The following is a 21,280-nucleotide window of genomic DNA, read 5'->3' on the forward strand; positions in this document are numbered from 1 at the left end:
ATCCACAGGAATTGGCTTTTCAGTCAGTGCTGGGAAGGGAAGCACCTCCTCCGGAGTGAGGAATGCGGAGGTAGAAAATGATGGACAATTAGGCAGATCTCATTGAAAGGTTTGGGAATGAGGTCAGCGGTAAGGAATAAAATCATGGAATCCTTGAGGTCGGAAAAGACCTCAAAGATCATCAAATCCAACCATCGTCCACCACCAAACCATGTCCTAAGTGCCACATCCCTGTTTTTTTTGTCAAGGATGGTGACTCCACACTTCCCTGCCAGCTCCACCTCCTGACCACTTCTCAGTGCATAAATTATTCCTAATATCCAAAATAAACCTTCCTCATGACAGCATAACTCAATCCATTATGGCTGCTGGTACTCAATCCCTAATTGCTGTGAAAGGAATTCCAATTCCCACCACCTCAGATGTAAAGGCATGATGAGGTAATTTCTGGAATAAACTCCTCGGCGGTAAAGCAGATGGCAGCACAGAAAGGAAGAGATTGGAGGGAGATGGCAAACGTTTGGTGCTAAAATATTCCAGAGTCATCCCGCTGCTCCGTGTGCTCCGGAATGGGATCCTGGGATGGAGTAATAAAGGGAGATAAAAATACACCATAACACAGACATCCATAATGCAGGAGGATGATGGCAGCATGCGTAGACATTGCTTTTTTTCCATGATTTTTTTCCTGGATTTTGAGCTGGAATATTCTGTTGTTCAGTTTAGAGGTGGAGGAAACCCACCTGGGGGAATCAAGTGACCACCCCCAGGAGGAAATTTGGTTTTTTAAAGGGATTTGTGGCATCTTCATTTTTTTTATGGTGATTTTATTTTTATAAGGACATCTTCCCAGCATGTCCCACATGGAAAAACCAAATTTTCTATACAAACATCTTTCTACCATATCCCAAATGGAAAAAACAATATTTTTTTACACAAACATCTTTCTAGCATATCCCAAATAGAAAAACCAATTTTTTAATACAAACATCTTCCCAGCATGTCCCAAATGGAAAAGCCAGACTTTTAAAAGGTCCCAAACAGGAAAACCAAATTTTTTTTATATGAACATCTTCCCAGCATGTCCCAAATGGGAAAAAAAAAAAATTATAAGGACATCTTGCCAACATGTCCCAAATGGAAAAGACAAGCTTTTAAAAGAATGTTTTTCCAGCATGTCCCAAATGGAAAAAACAAATTTTTTTTATACAAACTCCTTTCTAGCTTGTCCCAAATGGAAAAGCCAATTTTTTTAATATAAACATCTTCCCAGCATGTCCCAAATGGAAAAAAAAAAATAAATTTATACAAACACCTTTCTAGCATGTTCCAAACAGAAAAACCGAATTTTTTTATACAAACATCTTCCCAGCATGTCCCAAATGGAAAAAAAAAAATAAATTTATACAAACACCTTTCTAGCATGTTCCAAACAGAAAAACCGAATTTTTTTATACAAACATCTTCCCAGCATGTCCCAAATGGAAAACCCAAATTTTTTATATAAACATCTTCCCAGCATGTCCCAAAAGGAAAAACCACATTTTTTTTACAAGGACATCTTCCCAGTATGTCCCAAATGGAAAAACCAAATTTTTTTATACAAACACCTTTCTAGCATGTCCCAAATGGAAAAGCCAATTTATTTTATACAAAAATCTTCCCAGCATGTCCCAAATGGAAAAGCCAAACTTTTAAAAGGTCCCAAACAGGAAAACCAAATTTTTTTATACAAACATCTTCCCAGCATGTCCCAAATGGGAAAAAAAAAATTTATAAGGACATCTTGCCAACATGTCCCAAATGGAAAAGCCAAGCTTTTAAAAGGATGTTTTTCCAGCATATCCCAAATGGAAAAACCAAATTTTTTTTATACAAACTCCTTTCTAGCTTGTCCCAAATGGAAAAGTCAATTTTTTTAATATAAACACCTTTCTAGCATGTCTCAAACAGAAAAACCGAATTTTTTTATACAAATATCTTCCCAGCATGTCCCAAATGGAAAAACCAAATTTTTTTTATACAAACTCCTTTCTAGCTTGTCCCAAATGGAAAAGTCAATTTTTTTTAAATAAACATCTTCCCAGCATGTCCCAAAAGGAAAAATCACATTTTTTTACAAGGACATCTTCCCACTATGTCCCAAATGGAAAAACCAAATTTTTTTATATAAACATCTTCCCAGCATGTCCCAAATGGAAAAACCAAATTTTTTTACAAGGCCATCTTCCCAGCACGTTCCACATGGAAAAGCCAAACTTTTGAAAAGCACGTATTTCCAGCATGTCCCAAATGGAAAAACCAAATTTTTTTGAACAAACAAACAGGAATTGTGCCTGAGAAGTGGATTTTCTCTCATCATCTGTCCTTATCTCCAGCAATTTAATAGTTGTCGCTATCGGACACGGGAAAGCACAATTGCAGCCATTTGCTATTTGCAAGGTAAAGAAGAAGCAGATTTATTCTCTGACCCCAACTTTTACACTTCTCCAAAGGTGACAGTGGATTGGAGAGTGAAGGTGCCACCTCTCCAAAGACACTGCACAAACCACCAGAACATCAAGTCTCTCCACCCCCACGAAGGAATGCAAAACAATGTGTTGTTTATAGAAATTGTGTGGGAAAGTTTGCTAACAGCATGTAAACTCAGAAGGCTTTAGAAAATCTTAAAGAATCAGGGCGACAGTTAGTATTTTTTTTTTCCCCTAAAACTACCCCGTGGGCCTTTTCTCCTCTTCATTCCTCAAGCTGGGACAGCCCATGGCCATTCCCACTCTGGAACGTCGGAGCGGCGAAGGCGACAACAAACCTAAAGCGTCTCCATCATTTAATTACATTTAATTACATTTAATTCTATTTAATTACATTTAATGACATTTAATCACATTCAATTCCAATTCGTCCTTCCCCTTTCTGTGTCCCAGGTTTATCCAGGAGATCGAGCTGGCCATGGAGCTGGGCCCGGCCAAGCAGTGCCCGCTGCGGGAGTTCCTCACCGTCTACATCAAGAACATCTTCCTCAACCAGGTCCTGGCCGAGATCAACAAGGAGATCGAGGGCGTCACCAAGGCCTCGGATCCGCTCAAGGTCCTGGCCAACGCCGACACCATGAAGGTGCTGGGGGTGCAGAGGCCTCTGCTGCAGGTAGGAGCTGGGGGAAACCTCGGGACATCCCTGGGTGTCCTTGTCCAGCCGTGACCTGGTTGTGTGTCCAGTAAGGAAAAATGTGGAGCTGCTCTGAGAGCTGGAGCCAGGCTGGGAGAGATGGGAATGTTCCCCTGGAGAAGGGAAGGATCCAGGGAGAGCTTCCAGCACATTCCAGGGCCTGGAGGGGCTCCAGGAGAGCTGCAGAGGGACTGGGGACAAGGATGGAGGGACAGGACCCAGGGAATGGCTCCCACTGCCAGAGGGCAGCCAGGGATGGGATCTTGGGAATGAGGAATTCCTGGCTGGGCTGGGATTGCCAGAGCAGCTGGGGCTGCCCCTGGATCCCTGCAATGTCCCAGGAAGGACTGGAACACCCTGAGATCATGGCAGGTGGCCCTGGAATGAGCTTGGAGGTCCCTTCCCACCCAAACTGGTCCAGGATTCTGGGATTTGGGACACTCAGGATCCATCCCGAGGGATTTTTATGGAAAATGGGGATAGAAAAGAGAGGGAAAGGGAAGGGAGACCCTTCATGGCTTCCTGAGATTCCAAGTGAAGCCCCTGGGTCCATGAATTTCTTGGAGAGGAGATGGAGCCAGTGTCAGGCTGGGAGAGCTGGGAATGTTCCCCTGGAGAAGGGAAGGATCCAGGGAGAGCTTCCAGCACATTCCAGGGGCTGAAGGGGCTCCAGGAGAGCTGCAGAGGGACTGGGGACAAGGATGGAGGGACAGGACCCAGGGAATGGCTCCCACTGCCAGAGGGCAGCCAGGGATGGGATCTTGGGAATGAGGAATTCCTGGCTGGGCTGGGATTGCCAGAGCAGCTGGGGCTGTCCCTGGATCCCTGGCAGTGGATGGATGGGATCTTGGGGAGGAATATTTCCGTGTGGTCTCCCCAAGAAGTTCTGGGGACACCTGCCAGCCACAGAGCTGTGCCCTCAGGCTGAATGCACATCCCAAGCTCCCAGGAGGAGCAGGGATGGGATCCAATCCTCCCAGGCACGCTGGTGATCCATCTGGAGCCCCACGGGTCCCTCCAGCAGAAAAAGCTGTTTGGGATTTGGGTTGCAGGTGGAGTGTTTGTAGGAGGAATCCCCTTCGAAACAGCTTTTTAAAACTCCAGTGTGCAGCAGTGATAAAAGCAGCAAGTTTTCACCCCAAGTCCATGGGGAGCAGGACCCTGTGGAATCCCACCCCAAAAATTCTGGATTTCATGTGTTGCCTGGGACTGCAAGGAACGAACTGACAATGCCTGATGGTCACGTCAGGCTCTTCTGATCCTTTGAAGTTATTCCCTCTTTCCTGGGAAATCCTCTCTGCAGGGATGGGTAATACTGGCAGAATCCTTGGATTCTGGAAGCAGCACCTTTTTCCCAAGGTTTATGTGGCCATTTTCTATCCCAGTTTACAGGTGTAAAACACAGGGATATTATAATGCCACGCAATAATAGGAATAACTGTATTATTATTCCCATTTCCAGGTTTTTTATGGATTAATGGTCACTAACGCTGTGCCTGTCTGGGTACAGCAGTGCTGGGATGGTCCTTGCAGAGCCAAAACAGAATCAAATTCCAGAACAGCATTTCCAGAAGTCCCTGGAGGGGAACAGCTTCTTTAGAAAGGGGCCAAAATTCTCTTTACAGGAGCTGGAATGATGTTTTGGAGCTGCACAGAACCTCTGGATTGTTTCCTTCCCAAGCTTTACCAATCTTAATATGGATAAAGTATTTTTTGTGGCACGTGGCTTCATTTCACATGAAAATATATTCTATAATATCAATATATTTCCCTAAAGTTCGTTCAGGGTTGAACTCTCAGAGTGCCTTGGATTTTTCTCATCCAGTTCCTACAATTTGTTTCACTTGATGGATGGAAATTATTTTGAACTGGAATTATTCTTGGTCAAAACTGTCTGTGGTCAGGAGGTCTCCTTGTTCCCGACATTAGAGAAGGGTAATTCTCTGAACAGAGAAGAAAAATTGCTGCCTCTTTGAACCAACTCATCCAAATAGCTCCCTAAAATAATCCTATTGATTTTCCATTAAAGGGAAAAAAATAAAAATCTGTTTCTGGAGTCCTTGCCCCCATCACCTCATGGATGTGATGGAAATGTGGTGAACGAAGCTCACCTGGTTTAACCTGGTTTAACCATCCCACCCTTTGCTATCCCAAAGATTTCTCTGAAACCTCCCCGGCTGTGAGTGGAGCAGGACTGGGGAATTTATCTGCCCCGTGCTGATGAAGCTGCTTTGGGATCACTGTCAGCACTGGATTAGGTGGGAGATCAGAGATTTTCAAGCATTGCATCCTCACACATGAATCACCCATCCCTGTAAAGATTATCCTTAAAAAAAAAAATAATTGTCCTCTCGAAATATTCCATTTTACCACCTGTTTTCCGTTCTTCCCTCCTCAAATGTAAAACACTTGAAACCCTTTTCCTTTGCAGAGGGAGACTGAATCACCGCGAAACTCATTTGTCTCAAAATTATTCAGCATTAAATTTCAGGCTGTAATTGTTTAAATCGATCCTAAATTAGGCTACAAGTGCCTCGACAGCTTCTTGCAGCCCGTTCTTGTAGGGTTCTCAACGAGGTGATAAATCTTCCCACCCGGGTGCTCACTGACCTTAAAAACCTGTTGCTCCATCTCCAGAAAAAATTCAAATTGCTTTGCTCTGGAGCAGCAGAATGGGATTTTTTCCTTTTCTTCAAAACCTCTGTTGTTTCTTAGCACAGTGTGGATGATGCTTCTGATACTTTTTTTGGCCAAACTCCAGCAGCTGAAAATCCCCCCCCCAAAAAAAAAAAGAAAAAACTCCTTAAAAAGTCAGGGCGTGCAGCTGTTTTGGAGGATAATGACTTGCTGGAGCTAATTACCACAGCACCCGCTCCGTGCATGGAGTGGCTTTCCAAGGAGCCACCCCTGAGAGCTTCTGGAATGTTCCCTTCCCATCAAATGAGTGGATATTAAGGAGAAGGATGGTCCCAGCTAGCAGCTTTAGATGGCTCACCAATGCTGATGGCTGCAAGCTTTGAGGGAGGATATGTGTTATTATTTATTGTTGTAAACAAATTAATTGTCTTTCCAGGCTGGCTCCCTGCCAGCAGCATCCATTAAGGAGCAGGCACGGCTGATCCATGGGGTTGTTTTATTTTTCCCATTCAGGGATAATTTTAAAGCCATTTTAATGGTTTTGAGCCTCGTATTTCAATTTTGTTTTTTTGTTTGTTTTTTTTTTTTGGCAATGGCGTGCTGTTAGAACCAAGATGTTTTCATCTCTTGTTTGTGTGTTTCACACCAAGAGGGTAAAACCCACCGACTGCAGAATTTGTGCTAAATCTCCTTTTCTAGCTTAAAATGAGAGACAAAATTATCTTTGGGCGGGAGCCCGACTCTTCCCTGTCGCTCCCAGTGTTCCTTCAGATGGTTTCTCCTCTGGGGGAGAACATTCCGTGCAGTTCCTGCCTTTTGTGGAAGCTTCCAGGTGGTTCCTGTGTAAGTCAGCTGCCGACGGGCGACTTCTCCACCGAGGAGCTCTGAGCTGCACAAAAGCAACTGCTTTAGGCAGGAGTTTAATTTATTTTAGAAACTCAACTTTCAGCGGCGTGTTCGGTGCATCCCAGAGCCGGGGGAGTTGCGTGTGGACATTTTCAAGCAGGCAGAATTATTTTAGAGTTATTTTCGTCCTCTTCAGATCTGCAGAAGGACAAATCACCCCACAGATGTGTGACCTGAAGGGAACAGCGCCGTGTTTGAGGGCTCTGGATCCCCTTGATCCCTGAAATCACCGGTTGGAGTTGGTCAGGAACTGGATAACCCTCGTTTGCTCAGTGATGAATCATTAAATTTTGGGGTGTTTTGGCTCAAAAAGGACCTTTCAAGGGTTGGGAGGGACCTTTGAAGGCCTTTCAGCCCAGCCCTGCTGCCATGAGCAGGGACGTTTCCCGCTGTCCTCGCTCCAAGCCCCATCCAAGCTGGCCTGGAGCGTTTCCTCTGAGGGTTGGGTGTAAAATGTTGGTGCTGGTCCTCTCCGAGGCCACCAAGGTGTTTTGTTCACCTCAGCAGGACTCTGCCATGTTCTCCCCCGTGAGGTTGGTGAGGCCCTGGCACAGGGTGCCCAGAGAATCTGTGGTTGCCCCATCCCTGGAAGTGTCCAAGGCCAGGCTGGATGGAGCTTGGAGCACCTTGGGATGGTGGAAGTACTCCCTAGACCCATAAAACCACCAAAACTTCCTTGTAATTTATTTATTTTCTTTTTTTTTTTTCCCTTCTTTCATTCCGTTTTTCCTCAGAAGTTGGGAGTAAACCACACATATCTGCCCCCAGCTTCCATCCCAGGCTTTAAGTGATTATTTTAATTACCCCGAGAGCCCTGCCAGGCTCCCTCAGCAGCAGCTTTGCTCTCATAAATCCTCATTTTACCTCACAGGTAAAATGAGTCAGCCCAGCTCCTGATACCTCCCTGGCCAGAGGAGAAGTCTTTTAGCCTGGCCACCCTCCTGCTTGTTTGAAGCTCCAGCTGCACGTTCCTCATTTGCAAACTCATTAAGAATCCCTGGCAGCCCATCAGGGCCCTGGGATGCTGAGGCAGAGCAGCTTCTCCTCACTGCTGAAAATCCAGTGTGAAGTCACAGATCCGAGTGGCACAGCAGTGACACTCACCCAGTTTTCCCTTTTTCCTCCAGCTCATTTTTTATTCCCCAAGGTTTGTGCGATTTTAAACCAGCGCTTTGCCTTCGCCGGGGTGGTTTTGGTGATGGATGAGCTGGAATTTCAGGAGGAAACTGGAAAAGGCAAAGTCTGATAAACTTCATTTAAAGGAAGCTGTATTGCTCCGTCACCAGAATTCCTCCAGGAATGTCTTCCATGGAATCCCAGCACGGTTTGGGTCAGAAGGGACCTTAAAGCCCATCCAGGGCCACCCCCTGCCATGGGCAGGGACACCTTCCACACCCCAGGTTGCTCCAAGCCCTGGCCTTGGACACTTCCAGGGCTGGGACATCAAAACCTTCCACAGATTTCTCTGGGAAACCCGGTTCTTCCATAATTCTCTTTTCCCTAGGAAAGTTTAATCTTTGCTGTTCCAAAACACGCCAGAGGTTTAATTTGGGGCCTTGGTTGAGCTGGGATCTCCAAACCCATCAGCTGAAATTTGGGGAACCCATCACAGATATTTTTCCCTTCCCTCTGCTTGGGATTTAAATCCCAAATCCAGCCTGGAACAGTGTCCCATGAAACACTTGATGGATGGCTCCAGGAGAAGAAACTTCCCCGTGCTCTTGCCAGGCTCCTCCAAAATCCCATTCTTTTTCTTCCCTCGCGTTTTGAAGCCCAGGCCCATTTCATTGAGGAAGAATAACTCTCATTCCCAGGTTTTGAAATGTTTTCCTAATCACAAGTGCTGCATGAGAAGAGCCATCACATTTTGAATAATTGATGGCTACTTCATTGAGTTGTCAGCACTAATTCATCCTCCTTTTGAAGTGCTGCGACGTTCAGAGGAGTCATCCTTTCACAACATGCTCGTTTTTCGAGGAAAAATTCATTTTTATAATCACTTTTTTTTTTTTTCTTTTTCCCTCCCCCCACTGTGGAATGTAATTGTAGCTGAGAGGGAGGAATGAGGCACCTTCCAGCACCCTCTAAAATGCCTTTATTCCTCCTTTGGCTGCTCATTTCTCTTCCTCCCTCCTCTCGCAGAGGTTTAATTATACCTGTTTGAAAAGCGCTTTTTGAAATATGACACTGCCGCAGAAGAAAAGAGACATTAATCTATTGTTGAAAGGGAAGGTAAAAATCTCTTTTTTTTTTTTCTGTCTGGCAGGGGCTGCCCCTCCCTGACAAGCAGCGTTCAGTGGGAGTAGTTGGGATTTTGGAGGCAGGGAATTGTCAACAGGAGAATTCCAAAAGGAACAACAAGGCGGGAATGCTGCCATGCCGCTGGAATATTCCTCCTGGCACCGCGGGTTTTCTCCCTGCCTCTGGAATTTCCTCCTGAAGTGGATAAACTTTGCAGTTGGAAGGGTCATAGCCCGTCTAATTTACATCTGAAAGAACTGAGGGAAGGCAGTAAATTAAAAGTTTCCCCTCCTGGTTCTAATCTGTAAATAGAGCCTTTAAGCTAAAATAAAAAATAAGAAAATAAATAAATAAAGTAAAATGAAATAAAATAAAATGAAGTAAAATAAAGTAAAATAAAATAAAATAAAATGAAGTAAAATAAAATAAAATAAAATAAAATAAAATAAATAAAAGGAAGCAAAATAAAATAAAATAAAATAAAATAAAATGAAGTAAAATAAAATAAAATAAAATAAAATAAAATAAAATAAAATAAATAAAAGGAAGTAAAATAAAATAAAATAAAATAAAATAAAATAAAATGAAGTAAAATAAAATAAAATAAAATAAAATAAAATAAAATACAAATTAAAATAAAATAAAATAAAATAAAATAAAATAAAATAAAATACAAATTAAAATAAAATAAAATAAAATAAAATAAAATAAAATAAAATAAAATAAAATAAAATTGCAGTTTCCCTCACACAACACAAAGCTGTCAAAATTGTAAATTTTTTTTTTTTTTTTTACAAATTATCCGCTTTTTGTGCTGGGATTTTCGCTTTGTGTGAGCTACAGTGTAGAGAAGGGAAAAGCTTCTCCCTCTCACCATGAAGCTGTACCAGGTCTGGTCATCCTGGGGCTGATCCAGGATTTCCTGGGGAATTCACACCATTGGGATATACTCTTTAATTAAAATATTTAAGACCTTTGTTTCTGTAAAGAAAACTGCTACAGGGTGTGAAAATCAAGGAAATGCTACAACTCTACAGAAGAGCCCTGGCCAGGGCTGGTTTAATTAATTAATTAATTCTCTGTTTATCTCCATTTTTTTACCATTTAGGGGTGGTGTCAAACATGGTGTTGAGGGACAGGTTGGGCATTCCCTGTCTAATTCCCGTTCTATCAAAAAATTAAAAATTTTCATCCCCGTCCTCCCAATTAGCAAAGAGACGTTGGGGATGCTCCATATCCCTGGAAGTGTCCAGGGCCAGCTTGGAGCAACCTGGGATAGTGGAAGCTGTCCCTCCCATGGCAGTGGGGCAGAACTGGATGATCTTTCATTTCCCTTCCAATCCAAACCCCTCTGGGATTCCACGACCCATTTTCCTGGAATGTGAACGGCCAAAATGAGCAGGAGTTGGGGTTTTGGAGCTCCACATTCTGGACAAGTCATGGACCTGAAAACAAAAACTCGGTGGGAATAATTTGGGCTGTCCCTTGACTTGTTTTGATCTTCGTGTCGTGCTCTGGAATTTCAGTTTATTGTTTTTCGTAAGTACTGGATCAACAAAACCTTTTTTGAGGTCGAGGTTGATTTAGCAGAAAGCTGAGCTGTTTTTCAGAGGACCCTGGTTTATCACAAGCCATTTCCAACTTCTTCTCACCAACAGTGGTCTTAGCAAGGATGGTTTGGAAGGACTCGGAATCCAGCAGCCAGGAGCGCTTTGCTTTTGTGGGAACGGAGCTGCACCTCGAGCATTTGACCTCACTTTTGTACCCTGAGGTTTCCCAGAAAATTCTCTTTGAATTCCTCTGAATTGTCACTAAATCCTCAGCTCTGAGTTCCTGTTGGCTCCTGGGACATGGAGGTGAGGATGGGATTTGTGTGACTTGGGGTGAAAAATCCTCCCTTTTCAACACAGGGTGCTCTGTGCCACTGCCGTGATTCTGCTGAGGGACAGGAGATTGTGAAAGCAGTTTAGCCAAAAAAAAAAAAAAAAAAAATACTTTCTAAAAAGTATTTAATTGGCTTTTCACTTGGAGAGAGTTCAGGAAATTCCTTTTGGGAAGTTGATGCAGCCACATCCCTCAGCACCTCTACTGCTGAAGTGGAAGATCTGTAAATACAGATTGACCTTGTGTGGCAGCAACCACTGAATATTTAAAATTCCTCTTTCCTCCCCAAAAATTCCCTTTTTTTTGCCCAGTGATGGACCCGAATTGTCTGTTTCCCAGATGGGACAATTATCCTGTTTTTCCAACACTTCCCTGTTCCCATATTCCCATTCAGGCCGCGTGTTTTCCTGGATAAGACAGGAAATGTTTTTTCTATGTAGGTATAAAACAAAAAGCAGTAACTGAGTAGTATCCTGCTAGTAGCTGAGTAGTAACATGGTGGTAACTGAGCTAGTCCAGTTTGCTCCTTCTGTGTGAAACCGAGTGAAATTTACTGCCATTAATTGCAACAACATCAGAGATGAATTCCCACCATTCCATCCACGGGAGATGAATTTCTCCTCGCCTCTCTTTGCCTTCCAAGGGCTCTCCCATGAGCGATCTTGAGTGCCACCTGCCTTCCCAATAAAGCCTGGAATTCATCCCGCGAATATGACAACAAATACGACAACAAACACGACACCATTCCGGAGACAAACGACCTCCACTCCGACTTAATTCCCGTTTCCCAGCAGGGCTGCGCGGTGACGCCGCTGGGTTTGGAAGCGCTGCTGCTTGCTCAACAGATGAATGTTTTGTGTGGGTGGCTCCATCCCAGCCAGGTTTGGCTCCCTCGCCGTCCCCACTGAATGCCTGCGTGGATTTATCCACAGGACAACCACCGGAGCGTCGTCAGCCGCCGCGGGAAGACGACGGGAGATAAAACAAAGCGTTCCTTCCCCGCCATCCATAACTGCCTGGAGGCCTCTTGGAGATGCTCTGGCTGCTGGGAAGGGGAGATGGCTCTGTCAGGAAGCGATGCACAAATTCCACGTGGGAAGGGAAGATCCATGGCCTCATCCAGCCCCTTTTCCAAGCGGGATCGCTCGTTACGGCGCCGGCCAGGGATTGAACAGCAGCAGCACCGCCGTTATCGGGCATCTCCCGTAATGAGCTGACCCAGTGGGTGTTTCACTTCCCAGTTTGATGTCTTTTTATTCTTGATTCCTCCTAAAATGTGGTTTTGGTGGGGGAAAAGACAACTTCTTTTCCACGCTGCTTTTTTGGGAGTGGGGTTTTGCTGTCACAGGGGGCTTGGCGACGACAGAAATCCCGAGTTAGGAGCAGCGTTTGCTCAAATGCTGAGTAGTTCCTTAGATTCCTAGCCCAGGGCGTGGAAATATTCCGTGTTTAGTGCAGGAAACTGCAAAGTGCAGCTGAATAATTTTTGGTTCGTTTTGGTTCGGTTTTTGGATTAATGGGCAGGTCTTTGGGAAAATCGTGATAAAAACAGTTGGGATCTGAAGGAAGCAAAGGTGTTCTTGATGTGTGATTCAGGATTTATCTTCGAGGCATGGAGGGGCAGGACCCAGGGAATGGCTCCCACTGCCAGAGGGCAGCCAGGGATGGGATCTTGGGAATGAGGAATTCCTGGCTGGGCTGGGATTGCCAGAGCAGCTGGGGCTGCCCCTGGATCCCTGGAATGTTCAAGGCCAGGCTGGACACTGGGGCTTGGAGGAGCCTGGGATGGTGGAAGGTGTCCCTGCCCATGGGTGGGGTAGCACTTGGATGGACTTGAAGATTCCTTGGAACCCAAATGATCCTGGGATTGCTTTGGGAGTACCCGTGTCCCATCTGTGAGAATTCCCAGAAAATCACAGAATCCCTGTGACTGGAAAAGTCCTCCAGGACCGTCAGCTCCAAGCTGTGCCCAATCCCCACCTTGTCCCCAGCCCAGAGCGCCGCGTGCCACCTCCAGGCCTTCCTTGGACACCTCCAGGGATGGAAACTCCACCACAAGTCCAAGTGATCCCGTTTCCACGCTGGTTTAAATTTGTGTGGCCGAGCTTTCCTAGTGGAGAAGGTCACTCTGAAAGGGAAGGTGCCCTGCAGGCCTCTGGCATTTTCCAAATCCATCCCTGCTTCCAGAAACTGGGATACATCCTCACACCCCAGCTCCTCCTTGGAATCATCTTCCTTTGGGAATGGCCCCACCTTTGGACCTGTCACCAGGTGGGGCCTGAGGCAAGAAGAGACAACAGAAGGAGAACGGAGTGGCTTAAAAAATGTTCCAATTTGGCTCCCAGACCACGGATCTCTTGCAATTCCTGCTTCTCCTGGCAGGATCAAAGGCTGGTGTTGCCTGTTCTCCCATCTCCCCAGCTCCGAGTCCACCACGCCCACATCTCCAGGGCTTTGGGGTGGTCACTGAGGTTGGATGAATTCCATGTTAACACGAGCTGTCGGATCCTGGGAGCAGCCTCCACGCACGAGGAATTTCCAACTAATCCCTTGGGGACATCCAGGGACAGAGCTGTGATCTCCTCAGGCTTTGATGTGCGGAGCACAAGGCTGAATTTATTGAATAAATCGCCAGTGATGCCGGCGCGTGCAGCTTCCCTGAGTTTGCTCCTGTCTGTGATTTTTGGGGGTGGGATTCAGGCTGGATTTTCCCTTTTGGGATGTGCACAGATGCCCTGAAGCAACCTTCAATTGATCAATTCGACCTCTGCTTGTGCCACGATCCAAAAGTGCAAAATCTGCTCTTTTTTTTTCTTGTCGATGCAAGAAACAAAAGTAAACCAAGAGAATAAGTGAAATTACCATGGTGGTTTTTTTTTTTTTTGTAATCAGCTTTATTTTGACAAAATAAATATTTATTTATTTTGCCAATATATTTTATATTGACACGAGGCAATTCTCTTCGTAGCTTCCCGCTTGGGAGACTGCATAATGCCAAAGGTTCCATAAAATCAAAATTTGGCAGGATTGAGGATATTTGGGTTCTGTTCTTGTGTGGAGACCTTGAATCCATCACCTCCCATCTCCCAAGTGGTTTTGCTTTTTGAATATTCCAGGGAAGAGCCCTCAGCTCTGCTCAGGTTCTGCTTGGGAGGCCCCTCCTTGCTTTGGGATTTCTCCATCCCAGCACTGGATCTGTTTGAAATCCTTTGGAATCAAAGGAGGCAGAGGTTGGGAATTCTAATGTCTTGCTTGTCTTGGAGCTCACTTGTTCCAGCACTGGCCTGTGCAAAAAATATTGAAATTCAAGTCCTGCTGAACGAATTATCTGAGAGAAAACTTTTTCTCATTCCCATCCTTTTCCTCACCAATTCCTCTCTTTTCCAATGGTTTTATGTATTTATGCATTCCAGCACTGGGATGTTCTGATGGAAATGTGAACAATTTTGCCCATTCTGTTGAGAAACACCTGAAGAACCAACTTGTCACCCTCTTGCCACCTCTGGCTTCTCGTGTGGAAATCGGGGTGGAAATTCCATCCTTGGGAATATTTTTCTCCTTCAAATTGAAGACCAGCCTTAGCCCTGCATAAAATCAATCCGCAGGAAACAGAACTGTGAATTTACCTAACAGTCATGGGATTGGCAATCCCTTTGGGATGCCTCAGAGGGATGAATCCCCAGCAAGGCCTCTGCTCTGTGCCCATGTTTGCCAGGGATTGCTTTGGTGAACAAAGAATTCCTCCTTAATTAGACTCGGCTTAACGAAGGGTGAGACAGAAATGTGAATTTTGGTGCTGAAAGGTGAATTTTGGTGCATAAAGGTGAGGTTTGGGTGTGTTTGGGGATCCCCCCTGTACCAAAACGTCACTGCTGGTGACATTGGCCTGGTCACTCTGTGTTCTTCCGCCCCTACAAATGAGACTTTTAGACACTTATGCCAAAATCTGACAAATTAGCCTCTAATTTCAGTGAAATGACACCTTTGTGAGCCCAGGAGCTCAGCCTGCCTTAGCCCAGGGTCCCTCTTAAGCCTTTACCCCTCATTCCTGGATCTCACCCTCTGTTTTCCAGTGGTCTTTTGCACTTTCATTGATTTTGTTGAATTTAGATCATAATTACAGCCTTTGCACCGGACAGCACCAATCCAGAGGCACAACAGCATTTTCTTTTGGGAGCTCAGCCCTGCTAAACCTTCCTCAATCCGTTTTTTTCCCCAATTTCTTTTTGTTTTCCATCATCCACCTGCCTTTGCCGTGGTCGCTGTGTCTTCCCAGGAGCATCATTGAACATTCACATTCACCATCTCCAGCAAGACATCCTTAATAGATAAATATATTTTAAATATATTTCGAGACTGTGGGGGAAACAAAAAAAATAGATCTCGGAGCACATAAAAAATAACACCGAGGGGTTTTATTCTCCAAACTGGGCCAGCTGTATGAAAACATTTATTAAAAACGAGCTCCCAAACGCACGGCTCTGCTCCCGAGCATCATTAATTCCGTGCTCCACGTTCCATCTGTGCCGTGCTGCAGCTGCTAATGATGTTCTAGAGCAGGGATGACAAAAGGAGAGGGAAAGCTGCCACTCACCACTGGTGAAATCAATTTGTCACCTTGCCACCAGCTCACCTGTAATTGGGGGAGTCGTGTAAAAAAACCCGAGCGAAAGCCACTTGTAGGAATATTCAGGGGATGGGGGTGAAAATGTCAGGGATGGGGTTTTTTTTATTATTTTTCAGCTCCTGCAGCACAAACCAGGCTGGGAATCACTGTCTGCAAGTCCCTTTTCCCTGCACAAATGTATATTGATTAATAAAGGGAGAGCTTGGCCTGTGCTGGCACTTGTAAGTGATAAACAGTTCTGCAGCAGTGCAGAGGGTGTATTAAAGGCTAAGAGCTAATGACTTTTCTGGTGGATGTAACACATTAAAAGCAGCGGGAAGCTGCAGCTATTTTATCACCTCACTAATGTCCCTGACAACATTCACTTGGTGGGAGTGAATGGATGGGAATCCATTTGGAGGAGTAAATTAAAATACCTTAAAAAATGCCTTTAATAATAGCTCCAGAACTCAGCGGGATCAGAGAAGGGAGAGATACAAAAGACCAATTAAATCATCCCGTCCATCTCCTTGCCAAGGCACTGATATTCCTGATTTTGCTGTGGCTGCTGGATCATTCCAGGAGGATTTGGGTGTCTCAAGTGAGGGAATAATGTCAGGGCTGGAAGTTGGGGCTGTCACAAACTTCCCCCTGCGTCCAACCAAATTTTCCCTTCCCTGCCCCTCTGCACTGCACGTGGAATGGGAATAAATGAAAGAGAATCCTTGTCCGAGTGGCAATTTTCCCATTCCCTGATTTTGAGGTTTGTAGCAAAGCTGGGTTAGGAGCCAGCTTGGGATCAGGGATGTATTGGTTTGAAAATTATGGAAAGGCATCTCCTCATGTGGATACTTCCAGCCCAGCTGGGATTTTTGGAGAGCACCTTGAGAGCCCACCTTGGCAGGGAATTCTTGGATTATCCAGCAATCCCTCTCTGTGCTTTAACAGGGTCTGATTTATTCTGCTTTTACTGGGTTTGTGCAGGGCAGGCCCAAAGAAATGTTAAATTTGTGTCCCAAATGTTGAATAAGAGCGTTTAGAGGAGGGAAACTCTTCTGCATGGCCACAGTAATACAGGAATGAGCAGATTTTATGGTTCATGTTCTCCTTTTTAATAAAAAAAAAAAAACCCAAACAAATGTACATTTTGCTCTTCATCAATATTCCAGTTCACTGGAGCAAAGCTTTCCTGCATCACCCAGTGCCAGGTAAATAAGATTTATCCAAGACTTTCTTTGTGCACTCATTTGGCTCCTGCAACATCACATTTAAAGCAGGGAGAGAATTCCAGCAGATCCCAGGCTCACATCCATGGGGTGAATTCATTCAGGACCTCGCAGGATAAATCCCATAAAAATTAAAATATCCCCTGCATTGAAAAAAGAAAAAAATCCCTTGGAGTTAGGAGCATTTGGGAAGCTAAGGTGTAGTATAAGCATAGTAACGGGCACAGCTGATACTGGAATAATGGATTTTCCTGGGAAAAGGCTGGGAGAGGAGAGCAGGCTGTCAGATTGGAGACTGCAAAAAGAGATTTTTGCTGCTAAACACAGGTTTGAATGGAGTTGATACATTCTAAAAACTCCAGCCCTTTGTAAAACCTGGATGGGCCAGGAAGAAGAGTGGAAAAATGGTGTTCCAGGAAGAAAAGTGGAAAAATGGTGTTAACCACTCCACGTGGGATAACCTGTGATAAGCAGAAGAGGGAATTTAGATTCTCCTTTTTCGTTAGCTAAAAAAGAATTAATTTAGTTGGTTCAAGGGTGGTTTTACTCCTATTTTATTCTTTTACTATTCTCTTTTATTTTAGTGTTGGTGCTGGAGTAGGGCTCCAGGTTGGCTCCCCATGGATCCAGCTCTTCCCATTCCCACTCCCGTGGCCTCAGGGCTGGAGTTGGCTATTTTAGAGCCACCAAAAAGCACCAAACAGCCAATTTATCCCAAAATCCCAGGCAAACTGGCTCCCTAGCTCCTGCTTTTCAGGTTTCAGGGATTCCCATCTCTGACTCTGCGCATTTAGTGAGAGTTCTTCCATTTTTGGGAGAAATCTGGGCAAAAAAATCTGGTTTTATGTTCCTTTCCCATTGCCCTCCAAGGCACTGACAGCACTTGATATTTATTAGCATTTGATATTTATTAGATATCTATTTATTAAATACCTGGGTAGGCATTTAAGTTTAAGGAATTTTAAGTTTTGTCCCTTGGGCATGGTCCCAAATCCAGAGCTGTGGCTGAAGAGCTTTAAAAACTTTCTCCTGTCCTGCTTTAATTACAGCTGGGCTCTGCTTGGTGCTTAAAAAAATCATCAGCTTAAAAATTAGATCAGGCTTAATTAATTATTCTCCTTTAAGGCAGCCCTCATCTGGTGCCTCCCTCTGCCAAGGCATCTCGAGGAGATATTTTGTGATGGGCAATAATCAAGGAAAAATGGACAATTTTCCCAGTGCCAAGGTCTCTTCTTCCATCTGTCTTTTGGTGAGGACATTTCTGAGCAGATTCCCATTTTTTTCTGCATTCCCCAAGGAAATGCAGCGAGGGAATGGAGGTTCCCCCTCCCAAGGCATGGGAAAAGCTGTGATTTCTGGTTAAAAAATAAAAATTAAAAACAAAAACCAAGGGAGAAGATAGTTCCCCTAATCCAAGTGCTCCTCACAAGCGAGCTAGAAAATGAAGTTAAGCACTTACCATCCCTGGAATGGCTGGAGCACTGAAATCCCAAAGGAATGGCTGGAATACTGAAATCCCAAAGGAATGACTGGAGCACTGAAATCCCAAAGGAATGGCTGGAATACTGAAATCCCAAAGGAATGGCTGGAGCACTGAAATCCCAAAGGAATGGCTGGAATACTGAAATCCCAAAGGAATGACTGGAGCACTGAAATCCCAAAGGAATGGCTGGAATACTGAAATCCCAAAGGAATGGCTGGAATACTGAAATCCCAAAGGAATGGCTGGAATACTGAAATCCCAAAGGAATGGGAAGAATACTGAAATCCCAAAGGAATGGCTGGAATACTGAAATCCCAAAGGAATGACTGGAGCACTGAAATACCAAAGGAATGGCTGGAATACTGAAATCCCAAAGGAATGGCTGGAATACTGAAATCCCAAAGGAATGACTGGAGCACTGAAATACCAAAGGAATGACTGGAGCACTGAAATACCAAAGGAATGGCTGGAATACTGAAATCCCAAAGGAATGGCTGGAATACTGAAATCCCAAAGGAATGACTGGAGCACTGAAATCCCAAAGGAATGGCTGGAGCACTGAAATCCCAAAGGAATGGGTGGAATACTGAAATCCCAAAGGAATGGCTGGAATACTGAAATCCCAAAGGAATGGCTGGAGCACTGAAATCCCAAAGGAATGGCTGGAATACTGAAACCCCAAAGGAATGGCTGGAGCACTGAAACCCCAAAGGAATGGCTGGAGCACTGAAATCCCAAAGGAATGGCTGGAATACTGAAATCCCAAAGGAATGGCTGGAGCACTGAAATCCCAAAGGAATGGCTGGAATACTGAAATCCCAAAGGCATGGGTGGAATAACATCTCCAGAACATATATGGAATTTATATATTCCATAGAAAACATGGAACACATAATATGGAATATAGAAATTCCATATAATGCTGGTACAATTCCTGCTTGCTCTGTGCCACCCCACAGTCAGAGCAGGAATTCTGCCTGCCCCGGAGCTGCTTTGCATCACCTGAAGCTCCATCCCAGCTGGGAATAAGGAGCAAATCAAGGGATAATGGGAAATATTTGCAAACCCCATTAAAGACAAACCCCACAGCGTTAACAACGGGCGGTGCTCCCTGTTTCATCCTCACCCCCGACCACAGCTGAGGGACTGGAGGGCAGCAAGAGGAATTTCTTTTTATTTTTAGCAGCCCTCAGCCTCTTTGAAAGCCTCGCTGGAGGAGTAATGAACCATCCCCTCGGTGTTGGGATTCAGGTGTGAGGGGCTGGATATCGTTCCCGGGATGAGTTTCCTTGTTAGTGTAAGGTGGTTTTTTTGTGGGTTTTTTTTTTTATTATTTTTAACAGGCTCCATTGAAGTGCCTCGCCATAATATTAAGCTTTGATCACATCCATTTGCTGTTAACGAATGCAGATGGGGCAGAGGCAGGGGGATTGTGGCTCTGGGCTGATGTGTGAGCTGCCTTTCATTCTGGGGCTTGCAGAAGCTCCAAGGCTGGCCCAGCTAACGAATCCAGCTGTCCCAAAAGCCTCCTCAGACAGGGTGTCCCCAGGGACACCTGCAGAGGTGGCAGCAGGGCTTTGGGAAAGGTGAAGATGGCTCAGGGAAATGGCCATTACGTATCTGGCAGTGTCTTCTTTCATATGGTAATTCCCTTTCTTCTCCCTCTTTTTTATTATTATTTTTTTAAATCATTCAAGTACCTTTATGTGCCCTTCACATCCATAGGGTTTATTCTAAAATCCAGAAACTGGCAGGAGCTTTGGTGGAATTTCAATGTTGTTGAGGAAAATAAGTGGGGAAAACTCCATAAAAACCACAATGCTTTCTGTTTTAACATCCCCTCGTGGGGTTTTTAGGTTTTTTCCCAAATGCTCAGTTACAAAAGGAAATTGAAATGAGCTGGATCAAGGCCAGGTTTGATTCCTCCTCCTGTGGTTTTGTGTCCAGCCCAGGAGGATCCCTGGCAGGACAGATCCTGCTCCTGGGAAGCTGCAGGACATCAGCTGATACCATGGATCTGCTGGAAACCCCACCCTGGAAAAGGAAAATTCTGATTATTCACACAAAAAGGAATTGTTTTTGTCTTCTGTGTTGCTACACGAGCTAGGGAGGATTTTCTTCTTTTTATTCCTGAGGGATCAAAGGTGACTTTAATCCCTCAGAACATTTCTCAACCCATCGTGGGCGTGGTTTTAATCTCAAACCACGTCAGGCTCTGCTCAGGTGAGACCCCACCTGCAGGAGGGACCCAGCCCTGGGGACACGGCAGAAGGACCTGGAGCAAATCCAGAGAAACCCATGGAGCTCCTGCAGGGCTGGAGCCAGGCTGAGAGAGCTGGGAATGTTCCCCTGGAGAAGGGAAGGGTCCAGGGAGAGCTTCCAGCACATTCCAGGCCCTGAAGGGGCTCCAGGAGAGCTGAAATTTGGGAAAAGCCTGGAGGGACAGGACCCAGGGAATGGCTCCCACTGCCAGAGGGCAGCCAGGGATGGGATCTTGGGAATGAGGAATTCCTGGCTGGGCTGGGATTGCCAGAGCAGCTGGGGCTGCCCCTGGATCCCTGCAATGTCCCAGGAAGGACTGGAGCAGCCTGAGATCATGGCAGGTGGCCCTGGAATGAGCTTGGAGGTCCCTTCCCACCCAAACTGCTCCAGGATTCTGGGATTTGGGACACTCAGGATCCATCCTGAGGGATTTTTATGGAAAATGGGGATAGAAAAGAGAGGGAAAGGGAAGGGAGACCCTTCATGGTTTCCTGAGATTCCAAGTGAAGCCCCTGGGTCCATGAATTTGTTGGAGAGGAGATGGATCCAGTGTCAGGCTGGGAGAGCTGGGAATGTTCTCCTGGAGAAGGGAAGGATCCAGGGAGAGCTTCCAGCACATTCCAGGGCCTGAAGGGGCTCCAGGGGACTGGGGGCCGCAGAGGGACTGGGGACAAGGATGGAGGGACAGGACACAGGGAATGGCTCCCACTGCCAGAGGGCAGCCAGGGATGGGATTTTGGGATCTTAAAGCCTCTGACCCCATGTACAAAACCAAAAGCCCCCTGTACAGCACTCAAAAATTCTTCCCTCTACTCTGTGACTCCTTCTACTCTAAAATCTAAACTTTGTGACTTCTTGTTCTTCCTGCAA

At 45.2% G+C, this 21,280-nt stretch overlaps 1 protein-coding gene and 1 long non-coding RNA gene across 5 annotated transcripts in view; one reads left to right on the forward strand and one right to left on the reverse strand.

Moving 5' to 3' along the window:
• The window catches only part of EXOC4 (exocyst complex component 4), a 319,710-nt gene that overhangs the window by 236,921 nt on the left and 61,509 nt on the right, over positions 1–21,280 (forward strand). For all 4 annotated transcript variants that reach the window (XM_077783706.2, XM_085569918.1, XM_085569919.1 and 1 more), the window contains exon 11: positions 2,925–3,144. In XM_077783706.2, the coding sequence (XP_077639832.1) occupies positions 2,925–3,144 (220 nt within the window). The remainder of the gene's footprint in view (positions 1–2,924; positions 3,145–21,280) is intronic.
• LOC146763536 (uncharacterized) lies at positions 9,746–18,445 on the reverse strand. Its single transcript, XR_014952243.1, has 2 exons — positions 18,125–18,445; positions 9,746–16,808 (listed from the first exon to the last, which is right to left on the reverse strand). It is a non-coding gene; the product is annotated as an uncharacterized LOC146763536 (long non-coding RNA).

This window comes from Lonchura striata, chromosome 1A, assembly GCF_050655825.1.
Source record: "Lonchura striata isolate lonStrDom1 chromosome 1A, ASM5065582v1, whole genome shotgun sequence".
In the NCBI taxonomy this organism is placed as follows: domain Eukaryota; kingdom Metazoa; phylum Chordata; class Aves; order Passeriformes; family Estrildidae; genus Lonchura; species Lonchura striata.